The 12700-nt window shown below is 38.0% G+C and overlaps 1 protein-coding gene across 1 annotated transcript in view; it reads left to right on the forward strand.

Moving 5' to 3' along the window:
• Positions 1 to 4284: 4284 nt before the first annotated feature.
• rgl2 (ral guanine nucleotide dissociation stimulator-like 2) overlaps positions 4285 to 12700 on the forward strand; it is a 41404-nt gene continuing 32988 nt past the window's right edge. The window contains exons 1-2 of the mRNA XM_041987360.1: positions 4285 to 4477; positions 6799 to 6965. Coding sequence (XP_041843294.1) covers positions 6807 to 6965 — 159 coding nt within the window. The 5' untranslated portion in view covers positions 4285 to 4477; positions 6799 to 6806. The remainder of the gene's footprint in view (positions 4478 to 6798; positions 6966 to 12700) is intronic.

A 12700-nucleotide genomic window follows, 5' to 3' on the forward strand; every position in this document is an offset into this window, starting at 1 on the left:
TAATTTAAGCGAAAGTAGCAAACCGCAGTGTGGATGAAATATGTAGAGGGTCATGTCCTGTGCATCTGGAATTTGAAATGGAAAATTAAAACACTTGCACCAACCTCATGCGTTAGTCGTTAATAGAGCTAAACTGAAAGTAGAATACACATTGTGGAATTCATGACAGCTCATAAGCTTATAAAGTGCTTTAACAGAGTCACAAACATGGAGAAAAATGCCAAAGCTTGGACATTTGGATTATTACTACCAGATTCAAGTTTTTGTTTCTGCCTTTTAATCCTCATTTGTTTATGTCTTATGTCTCTGTATTATGTGTAACACCATTGTAAGGTTCAAAATGGCCCCTGGCAGCTTAAAGAGGAGGTGAAATGACGTTTTCCAAATGTGACCACTGGGTGGCGACCAAATACCAGTAGCTCTTTGCAACCGGTCTGACTGATGATCGGGGACGGAGACAGAGTAAGTTCGACAAAAGCCCCAGGGGTGTGACGATGACAAGACAAATAAGATCACAAAGGAACATCGTGTCTCTTTAACTCCTCATAACTCGCACTGCTTATAATGAGGAATAAAAGCAGATTATTAACATGTTATTTTATGCCAAATGCTGTTTCTGTTCATTTTGCATCTTGTCCAGTATAAAAACATTTTAAAAGGTTTTATTTTATTTTGTTTAGATTTTTCAATAAGTTGGCTTGATTGATGCATGAAAATACACTATATGACAGCACCTGGGTCCAATGGACTCACAGCAGTCTGACTACGACTTAATTATATCCCATCTTGTTTGAATTCTTGCTTGTGTTGTTCTTACTCTCAAATGTAAGTTGCTTTGGATAAACACGTCTGCTAAATGACTGGAGAATAGAAAATACATATTAGTGACTGATGACTTTTGACTGGGGATAGAAAATGTACAGTTTAAGAGGATTTGGAATCAGACAAGGCATTTAATAACTTTTAACTGCATTTTAGGAAGTTTGGATTCAGCAGTTCTGGGTCCTTCCCACATTTGGAGACTCAAAATCCAAATTTCATGGTTGCTGCTTCTCGTATTTTCTATTTTATCCAGCCTTTGAGCCAAAAGTTTTCCATATGTATGAATTATAAGCAATGTTTAGTAAGACTATAATTGTTGTTGTTAATATAAGTTGTAGTATTGGTACTAATATGCAACCTTTGTCAATACTTGAAAATTAAAGAGTGTCCCAATTTTCAAGACATCAAAGCATTTTATAAAGAAGATTAAAAAACAACAAACAACCAAGAACCAAAACAGATGCTAGCACCATTTGTTGACTAGAGTTCATGAACCTGCCTGGCGTAGGAGACTTATTGTAGAAAACTATTTAAATATAAAATTTAATTCATTTTAAGTTATTTTAAAAATCTACTAACATAGTAAATGTTCAACAAATGTGTAAATAAATCATTAGATAAACAAATCAATAGGAATAAAATTGTAAAATAGTCCTGCAACTATACAAAACAATTACATCTAGAGATTGAGAGGTTTTTTTATATTATAATATATTATATTTTTTTAAAATTTATAGCATTACCAAATATAGTGAAGTAAATTTAACCCTTTGAGCCATGTGCCTGTTTATTTGGGCATACGTTTGATTATTTTATACCCATATGAAATGAGTATATCTATGCAACCACAAGGTATATTTGAATACTTTTGTAGTTATAGTAAAGAGAGCTTTGTTAAGACGTATAAATATCAGTGTATGTTACTGGTAAAGAATAAATGAAGATGACACATAGTATGAAGGGAAAAAAAGTTTCTGTGTTGCCTTAAAAACATTTGCAGAATGTAAATGAATGTCTCTTTGAAATTATGCAGCTATATTGCTAAACTTCTATAAAATCATAGAACAATATGTGAACATTATCTTTGCAAAGAACTGTGATAAAGTGAAGTGGAACAAAATTAAAGAGGTTTTAGTTCAGGCACGTTCGGGAGAAGTCTTCAAAATGGCCATTTTGGCACAGTTTGGCACCAGTTGTTCTAAACCTCAGGCTTTAAAAAGTTAAGGAAAGGCTTTGTTTATGTCATCAGGTGAACTTAAATTAAAACCAGTTTTTCCAAGTTCATACCAATATGATAGACCATGATGTAAAATCATGGCATAAAAGTTGCTCTGCAGAGTGAGTGAAAAAAAATCTATCTATATAAACTAATATGCATTGTATATAAAGCAACTCTGGGGGACATGTAATCAGGGCTTTATAGAGATGAGGTAACAATAAATATATTCCAACCTTACTGTATAAATTGGCATGATGTGTATAAAAATAATCAGTACCAAAGGTCTACAAGTTTAACAGCTGAAGAGGATTTCTTCCCATAAATCACATTACTACAGTCTAAAACTGGCATAAAAACTGCATCAACCTCATCCCATCAGAACATGGAAAACTGATTTTATTGCTGTTGGAAAAAGAGAAAGAAAAAAAAAGCAACATTTTGCCTGACTCACAGAAGATCATCTATGTGGGATTGGAATGTTATATCAAAAATTTTGTAGTTTATTTGTACACAAAATGATTGATGTCAGGATTAAAATAGGCTTTTTAATGTATTGAGAACTGTTGATACTAACTGTTGCAGTTTTTCAGAGGAATCTGTCCATTTTTTACTAAATCCAAGATACTGTTCAGAAGTCTGTGGTTGTTGTTGTCTAATCCTCATCTTCATGATGCTCCATACATTTTCAGTAGGAGGCAGATGCAGATGCAGACTGCAGACAAGACACTGCGTTGGTTGTAGCATATAATAATAATAATAATAATAATAATAATAATAATAATAGATTGGATTTGATATAGCGCTTTTCAAGGCACCGAAAGCGCTTTTACATAGTGTATCCATTATTCATCCACTCCTCACTCATACCTGGTGATGGTAAGCTACGTGTGTAGCCACAGCTGCCCTGGGGCAAGCTGACAGAGACGTGGCTGCCAGTCCGCGTCTACGGCCTCTCCCACCATCACCGAACATTCATCCACATTCCAGTGATGCCAACACTGGAGGCAAGGAGGGTTAAGTGTCTTGCCCAAGGACACAACGACAGTTGACTGCAGGAGTGGGCGGGAGTGGGAATCAAACCGCCAATCTTCTGGTCATTGGGCAACCTGCTCTACTTTCTACCTCTTTCTCAACAGCATCTTCACAAATTTCCTTCTTGTGAAATATAGTTTAAAGTTAAATTTTTGTGCTGAGTGAAGGTCAAGGTCCTCCTGAGCTCATATGACCATATTGATCATGGTGTCATGATGGTTTCTCAGATAGTGCTGCCTGAAAATTCAAAGGTCAGGACGATCTATTGGTCTGTAGATGCTGAAATATTTAATTTATTTACAATCTTGCATTAAGATTTTTTTTTCACATATTGATGACTCTCATTAAATCTGACACAAGTTTTGAGCCACAACCCATTCTTGTTTGGAAAAACTAAACCTTTGGTGGATGCTCCTTTTATACCCAATCATGGCACCCTCACCTGGTGTTTGTAAAGTTTTCAGAAACACTGCTACTTTTGTATTTTAGAAAAAAAAAATGTTTTTCTCTCTACTCTTTTTTTGTTTTGGTTAGTTGCTGCACTTTAGAAAAAACAATTAACTTTTCTGGAAATTATAGGCTGCGTGATGTGTGTGATGAATGGTCCATTACATAAGCCGTGCAAAAGATAACATCTAAAAGTTTCTATGGCAGATATGCAAATTTGCAAAGAAATATCTTGGCTTGAAAGAGGGCAGTGTGCGCGACATGTGCAGTTGAAGTTTATTCTGTCTGAAAATGTACCTGCAAGGACAGACTGTGTTGTGTATGACTGGGTTTAATATATTTTGAAGCATTAATGTTAACCTGTAATAACCAGGAGATAAGCACGAAGTTTATTTAATCAAGTCGCTATAAGAACTTATTATGGCAACAAAAATCGCGTGTGTCTGCGTGCGTTGGGCGTGCGCGTAACCGCATTCCTGCGAGATCAGGACCGTCTACCAGCTGGTCTCTTAAGTGTCATCTTCCCAGAGGAGCGGTGTGGTTTCGTGTGTGGTGTCCTCACAATTTGAACCACGGGGAGACGGATTTGTTGTGAACGCGCTGAGTTCACAACATGCAGGAACTGCGACGTTAGGGGGAGCAGGAGGAGGAGAGGGAGGAGGTAGAGGAGGAGAGGGAGGGAGTTTGCAGCCACACCGAAGTACGCTATCAGCTGCTGAAGGCTGGACAGACGACCAGTGTGGGGACGCTGATAGAGGGGATAGACAGGGTGGGGGTGGTGGGGGGTCAGGCGGCGGAGACTCCCCTTGTCGTTGTCGGTTGTGACGGTGGCACAGATGGGCGCAACTCCCTTCAGCTGAGCCAGCGGTCGATCCAGCGGCTGTCATCCAATGCTGTCTCTGATCCGGCTGCCCACAGTTGGAACCATCACGTCCTGCGAATGACACTTGTCTATCAGTAAGTTGAAAAACAGCTTCCTCTATTTCCGTTTCTCAGTCTGGTTAATAATAGCCCTAAAATCATTTTAATGGCCTTCATGTCACTGAGTGAGTCACAGTAGGAAGGAACTACCATCGTTTACTCTTGTGTGCTTTGATGGGAGTGTCAGCACGCGCAAACTTTCAGTCCTCGCAGTCTCGAGCTTTATTGTCATCCTGACATAATCATGTATGTTCAACATGTCTGCAGCACCTCCCTTTGGCTGCATTTATTGAGCTGAAAAGGAGCATTATGGGGTGTGACTTAACTGTAACCTAGTTACAGCTTTGTGTACGTGTATATGTTTGTGTGTGTGTGTGTGTGTGTGCGTGTGTGTGTGTGTGTGAGTGTATACCTCAGTCATATGTGAGCTGTTTGCTTTGGTCTGAGCTAGTGAATAGCAGTCTTTCAGACCTCTGCATTGCTGTTGGTCAGGGCACAAGCTGCACTCTTAATGCCTCCTTTCCCCTCCAGCCTGCTTGTATTTTCCCCCTTACTCACACTTAATGCAAACTTGCTCTCTTGCATAAGAGCATAATGAACAAAATCAGACAACTACAACAAAAAGAGGATTATGTAAGATAAAACGTGTGTTGCACAAATGCAACAGAGCTGCATTATTTGCGTTCTTAGAAGAGGAAGGTTGAGAGCTTTTAATAGCTGCTGTTTTCTTATCAAAAGCTGTAAGACAGATGGGTCTAGTGCCTTGACTGAAGGTCATTTCCACCTGAATGAAGGCGTTAGTAGACTGCTGGGTGGGCTCTCTGGATTTTCTGTTAAAGCACTCACTTTGCAGCCACTTTTCCTGTTTTTCTGAAGAGAAAAATATATGTTAAAAAAACAACTACAACACACATAGTATTTATTATTATATCACACATTACCTGCACAGACAACAAGGGTTTAACCAAAAAGCTAAAGGTTAGCATCACCGTTTAACAGTCTGCATCTGACATCTCCACAGCATATTTCTACACACACCATATCAACCCATACATCTCTGGCCCTCCTACACCTCTCTTCCTCAAGCAGTGTTTACTTGATGTTTATCTTTACGGCAGTCCAAATACTAAAGAAAGGAAAGGGGAAAAACAAGGAAGGGTTGCTATGCAAATCCTGGACTGGTGTCCAGCACGAAGAACGTGTTAAACAAATGAAGGCCTCCAGGCTACCAACACCCTGCTCACTTTTTAATGTCTTTTAAGAAGTTGCTTTAATGACTAACAAAGCAAAGCTGTGCCTTTCCACTTCACCAGTGTTGTTCTTTAACAGGTCAGTTAGCTCCAGGTAAACAAACATTGAACTTTATTAGGTTTTATTACAGTTATTACTACCTTTTTTGTTAAGTTGCACATGTTAAAATGTTTGAATGCCATTGAATGTGTCTAGACGGCATCTGTGTATGAAGTATGAATGTGTTTACAGCTTCAGGAGAACATTTTCTCACATTTTATTGTTCAAATAAAATGAAGCCATTCTATTCAATAAGTTGTTAATTAGCATAACTCTATAGATAACTTTTTAGTAAAGGATGAATAGCTTAATTTTCTGTTTGACATAAAGATGACCTTGATGCATTTCCTTGTCATAACACTTTAAGTAATTAAATATGTTTGGTTTTTTGGACAGATGGAAAGAAAAGTAATATTTTTAATGTGATCATGGTGAGATTTTACTCTTTTCTTGTGAGGATAATTGACAAATTGCATGCTGTTTTACATTTTACATTTTTTTACATTATCTATCTGTCAGTGTTTTAAGTATTTTTCTCATTGAGAAGAATCAAAAGTAAAGTAATTTTTCAAAATATGTATTATAAAGCAAATAACAATAACAAATAAAACCCCTCCATGCTAAGTTTTGACCCTATGGAAAGACGCAGGCTTTAGTTGAGAGGTAATAAATTGATATAGTATGGGTATACATTGTTGCCAGGTAGCAGTCCCATTTAAGTCTAGTCTGGGTTACTGTAGGCACGTATATCTCAGGTAAAACACTGCCAAATATTGTGTGGGCCAGATAGGGTCCGGCCTAGACATAGATCATGGCAACTTCCTTGTGGTCCACATGTGTTTGTCATGTGACTGAGTTTTGGCAAGCCTGCTCACATAGAGTAAATGGGCCAAATTAAACTGCAGATGTGGGTCGGTTTTCATTATCTTTGTTTAAAGTTAAATTAGGACATTAAGACAGTGGTTTCAGCATCATTTCTACCTCTCAAAAAACACCAAAAATATTTTGCTGAACACCTGCTGAAGAGAACAGGAATCATTTCTTCTTTTATGTTCTTCCTGTGGCAGCTGGCACCATGCTCCCCCGTAACATGCGAACAGGTGGCTATGACCTGCCGGGGGTGGAGTCAAACGATGTGCCTCTCATTGGCTACCGACCTTTATCACCTGACAGAGGAACCCCAGTCAACCAGTCAGGGAGGAGGGGAGTCAGCGATGAATTGGAAACACCACAGGTGAGTTTGTTTTCTTTTGCCCTCACTGAAGCTCATTCAGTGTGTTGTACAGAGTTACAGCTCTGTTGGGTGACTTTACCACATACGTCACAGCTGTGTTCTGTGATTATGTTCATAATGTTTTTGCATTAACAGCCTCTTACATGAGAGATTTTCTGATCTTCGCATGATAATGAGATTTAACAGAGCTGGAAGGGCATTCGAAGAACTTTTAATTTATTATGGCTCCACTGGTTTACACAACTGACTGTTCTTAGAGCAGTGTCACATGAAACCGTATGAGTAACTTCCAGTTTGTTGAATAAACAGCAGATGCGGTAGACTGGTTCTAAAACCCTGAGGGGAAACAGTCAGAGGGGATCAAACAGAAAGCCAGAGATGTCTGTGTGACTATGCTGCCTTTTGCAGAAGCACTATTTTACACAAGTGTAATGGATTCAACTAGATAGATAAAAAAAAAAACTATTTTAAAAAAATGATAACCCCAAAAATATCTGAAGAATTAATTGAGTCTAAAAATGAGCCCTAAGGTTACAAAGATAGAAATTTACATATGTCTTTAAATAGAAATACAAAGCACCAGTCAAAAGTTTGGAAACTCCTACCCACTGATCTTTAATAACCCCTTAAAATCCTGCAATGTTAGCCTACAACCGGTTTTTATGGATATAAAACTTGTGTGCTAACTATTTTACTAGACCCTTGCTAATGTAACAGCAGCATTTTTATTGCAGTGTCATCTCTACTGGAGTACAGTATGGCTTCAAAGATAAAATGCATTGGTGACTGGTCAGGAATAAATATTTACTGAATCTACAGTTATGATTGTAGCCTGGAATCATACATCATTCACATCTGGAGAATCTTGGCTTTCTAATGTTGTGTAACATGTGTAGGTACTTGGAAGGTTGATTGAGTAAAATACATGCTGTATTTTTCATGTCCCGTCCACAGTACATCGAGAACCAACGGGGGGAAGAGATATTTCCTAAGTTTTTCTCTGGTAATCTAAATAGAACTTAAGTAAAATACAGTCGTTCAGTTAAATTCAAATAACTTTATTTTTTATAGCGCCAATTCATGACAAAGTCACCTCAGGGCACTTTTCCTGATACAGTCCAATTCAATCCAGTTCACTGAAGGAATTCCCTTCAACAAAAACACAGGAACAGACATAAAAATATCTTTTTTTAATGGTCTATTCTACACAAACCATGTCTGTTTGGAAGGACAGCCATCTGCCTTAAACCCCAACTATGACATATTAGTTTATCAACAAACATCCTTCTTTCCATCCATTCTGCCAATCTTGCTCAGGGTTGAGAATATATGGACTAAATCACCAGCTGCCACAGGGACAGAGGCTGGTACATGTCGTCAGTCTGTTACAGTGCTAACTAATATACAAACAAGGGCTCACATTCACAATCATATCTATGGACAATTTAGAGTCATGCAGGCCAGGTTAAGCGGCTAAGAACAAACACAAGCTCAGTACAGGCAGAGTACTGCTAGAATTTCTAGAATTCTTCCTCCTATCCAGTGCAGTACTGTGCCATCCAAACATCTGTTAAATTTCAACTCATCTCACTTTAGTTTTTATATGGCTAATTCAAAACAAAAGTTATCTGAGGGCACTTTGCAGAGAAAGTAAACAAGTTCAATTCAAGCACAGTTTAACTGATTTAGTTAAAGGCTTATGACTTGAATGGCTTTAACAATTTCTTGTCCTGATATAAGGGTTTTAGCCATGCTAGCAGCACAAATCTGAGAAGGGCTGTGTGGTTTGGTTAAGGTTTCCTTACAGTTTTATTATGAAGATAACAGCTGCTGGTTTCTGTTATTATCTTTGGCTCGAAGGATTCCTCAAACATCCACACTGAAATAATTGTAATGAAGAATTTTCCTCTGAAGAACCTTTTTGAGTCAGAATTTGACTTCGAAGATCATAATCTGCCATATTCTTTGGTATTTGCCTGAATACCTGCTAAACTAATACTCACCTTAGCCTCAGCTGTCATGTTTATTACCAGTTAGCATTTGTGTTTAAGGTGATGAACATGATTGTAAACATTATTGACTTAGCACTGTTTTTATTTATTTTTTTAGCCTGCTAGCATGTTGACAACAGAATAAGCCTAAGGATGCCTTAGAGTTGTGGAGTTTAGTCTTATCTAACTGCATGGTGGTGCTAAACTGCTAATGCACTGACCTCAGGACTTATAATATGGGCTACAGCTAATGTGGAGGTTGAAGGGTATATGATATGGGCCCAGATATGGGCTCATGTTAATGTTTAGTAACTTATGCAAGACTTGTTGAGCCTGAACAGATGTTGGCTGTGTGTGCTTTTACACACTGATGGATGCCGTTTTAGACTGTTAGATTATAGTTTTCTAGCTGTTATTAACAGCCAAATGAGTGAAACATTTTTTTACGGAGTCAAAATAACCACCTGACCAATTCTCAAGCTGTAAACACACTTGACCCGGACATGGCTCTTTGCTTTAACTTCGCACAGAGCTTCGAGAAACTCCTTACAGCTAAAAAAAGAAGTTGCACAGACTCTCTTTCCAAATGATCAGACTTCCTCTTAGCTCATGTCACACGTCGGCTGCTAGACCTCTCTGTAAATAATGAATGCAGTGGTTTTGCTGGTCAATGCATTGTACGCCTGCTCTCACTATAAACAGTATCCAGTATCACGGACTCTCTCCAAGGACGTACATCAAGTGGAATCCAATACAGGCCACTTGGACTTTAATGAGAGAAATTTATATGAGTCAGGATGCATGAAGTTATAATGTCAAGTGAACAAAAAAGCCTGCAGTCACTTCTTTCCAGCTTCAGGCTCACTTATTATACAGCAGATGGTGATAATGTAACATGTTGCACAAAAGATAAATGAGACCTGCCGCAAGATTGAGCCCCCAGTTTTAGCAATTCACCCATGTGATCATCATAGCTAAGTAAAGGGTCAGACTGAATGATTTTTACATCTAATTTTATTGCTATTCTCTTAGATGGTGTCATGATGACTAAAACTTCAAAGCTTTTTTCAAAGTAACTCCATGTATTTATTTTTAAGGCAGTAACACAAACACTGCCTGGCAAAAAAAAAGTTGACACCAAAAAAAACAACAAAACAAAAAAAGAGGTTAAACACTCTTAATATTCAGTTGGACTGCCTTTAGCTTTGATCATGGAAGCATTCTCAGTGGCATTGTTTCAGTAAACTTCTGCAATGTCACAAGATGTATTTCCATCCCGTGTTGCATTAATTTTCATCCAAGATCTTGTATTGATGATTGGAGAGGCCGATCACTGCGCAAAGCCATCTCCAGCACATCCTAATCATTCTCAATAGGGTTCAGGTCTGGACTCTGTGGTGGCCAGTCTATGTGTGAAAAAGATTGTCTCCTGTTCCCTGACATCTCAGCCCTATGAATCCCGGCATTGTCATCTTGGAATATGGCCGAACCATCAGGGAAAAAAAAAATCTATTGATGGAATAACCCGGTGATTCAGGATATCCAGGTAGTCAGCTGACCTTATTCTTTGGACACATAATGTTGCTGAAAACCAGATCAAGTGCAGCAACCCCAGATCACAGACTACCCCCACAGGCTTGTACAGTAGACACTTGGCTGCATTACTCCATCCTCCTCTCTTCTTACCCTGATGCTCCCATCACTGAAACAGAGTAATTCTGGACTCATCAGTTCTTCATCTGTAAAGTGAAATATAGACAAGTATCCTAGGGGAACTAAAGTTGTGAGTGTATGTATCCAGGACGTACATGTGCATGTAGACAAATAAAGACTATATGTAAGAATGACATCAGTGAAGGGTATGGTTGCATTGTAAGAAGAATGTATTTTAGCTCTCACCATGATCCTTTTCTAAACCAATCCAAGTGATCCTATATCTTAAAACCAACCAAGAAATGACAGTTTAGTCATATAATGTGTTTACATGTTACAATGCCACCTTGAAATGGCATCCATGACAGTGATAGTTGCATTGAAAAAACAATTTATTGTGACTCAAACCATGATTATTTTTTATTTTATTAAGGCACCACTATGCTGGTCTTGAGCTTAAGGACACAGAGACCCAAGGTTGAAAGTGTTGGCCATAACAGTGCAATCAAACTATCCCTCCTTCCCCTTTATGAGGACTTTGTGATTTTGTTAAACAATATACTAGAGAATGACATCTGCTTCAATGTGGGAATATTTAGGTGCATTTCCCTCATACTTCCTGTAGGGGCACTACCTTATAGCACAAAATTATGAGTTGTATTAAAGTTGTCAACAAATGAAAGATATGACTGTTTCATTTGGAAGACTTGTTGAAATTCTGCTTTCCAACATCCCACAATTTGGTAAAATATTTTAATAAATGCTTTCGGTCAGTTTTATTGGGGATGCCCTGAGTTAACATGAGAGGAGCCACAATCAAGATAGAGATTTTGGTACCATGATCCATTAAGAAAAGAATATTAAATAAATTATTAATGCATTAGTGTTGTTTTTTACGGATAAAATCATAAGTTTTTCACAAGAAGCGGCTGAGTGGACTATTTCGTTGTGGCGCGTTGCCAAGGTAACCGGCTTTAACACAGAACCTGTAGCTCTGTCAGCCGCAGCTGTTGTGTTAGACCTGATCAGTGGAGGGACGGGAGATGACGTTACGTGACACAAAGTGTAATTTCAGAGGGCGGGTGAAGCTCTTATAGCTTGTGTGTATCTAGAGGATGATGTGACATTTTGTTAACAGTCAAATACCACAGATAGTTTCCAACATGCTCTAAAAGCCTGTAGGCTGCTCTGATCTGGCGCATCTGCAGCCCGGCGTCTGAGTTTCTTTTGCCACGGTTACCAACTACCGTTTAGTCAGCGCAATAATTTACAGCAGTAAGGCTATTTGATCGGAACTTCTTTTTATAGGTGTCCATTATCACTTTTTAATGAACACCCTCCAGCCAATCAGAATCGAGTATTCACCCAGACCATGGTGTATATATATATATATATATATATATTTTTTATTTTTTATTTTATTTTTTTTTTTTTTAAGGGTCTAAATTATTACAGATATACAAAGGAATTGGCCCAATATGACTAAGGACCCTGTGACAGGCAATCTCAAAATATAGTGTGACTTTTTTCTTTTTCTTTACTGAAGAAGACTCCAAGCGAAGTGAAATGACCTGGACGTATTCAGGTTGCCTCCATGATGAGAGCTTGTCAAATTAATGAATGAAGCTTAAATTACTCATTTTTTTCCTTTACCAGAAACATTGAACCATGTTTTATGAAAGGATAATGGCATCCCACAATTCCTCTCAACATGTTAAGAGTGATACTTGATTATTAACAGTCATACTTAAAGAGATTCATGCAACAGCAATATATTTAATTTTTTAACCTTTTTATTCCCGTCTTCACATTACTAACCTTTGTATATTGAAATATTTTATATCCTTTTTATGTAAATAAGTATTTACAGTTAAGGTTTGGTCAAACAATATGGTAGGAACACACTGGGTGAAGCCTAATCTTTGCTCCCTTTATTTAGGTAAATAAGCTTCAATGTTGTAAAACACTGCTGCCCACATGCTCCCATGCATGCTTTACGTTGGCATGGTTGTTAGGCACTACATCCACTAGAGGGCAGCGCAGAGTTCAAAGTTCAATTTCAAAATCTGATGTTAGTTTTAAGAGTTAACA

This window comes from Melanotaenia boesemani, chromosome 6, assembly GCF_017639745.1.
Source record: "Melanotaenia boesemani isolate fMelBoe1 chromosome 6, fMelBoe1.pri, whole genome shotgun sequence".
In the NCBI taxonomy this organism is placed as follows: domain Eukaryota; kingdom Metazoa; phylum Chordata; class Actinopteri; order Atheriniformes; family Melanotaeniidae; genus Melanotaenia; species Melanotaenia boesemani.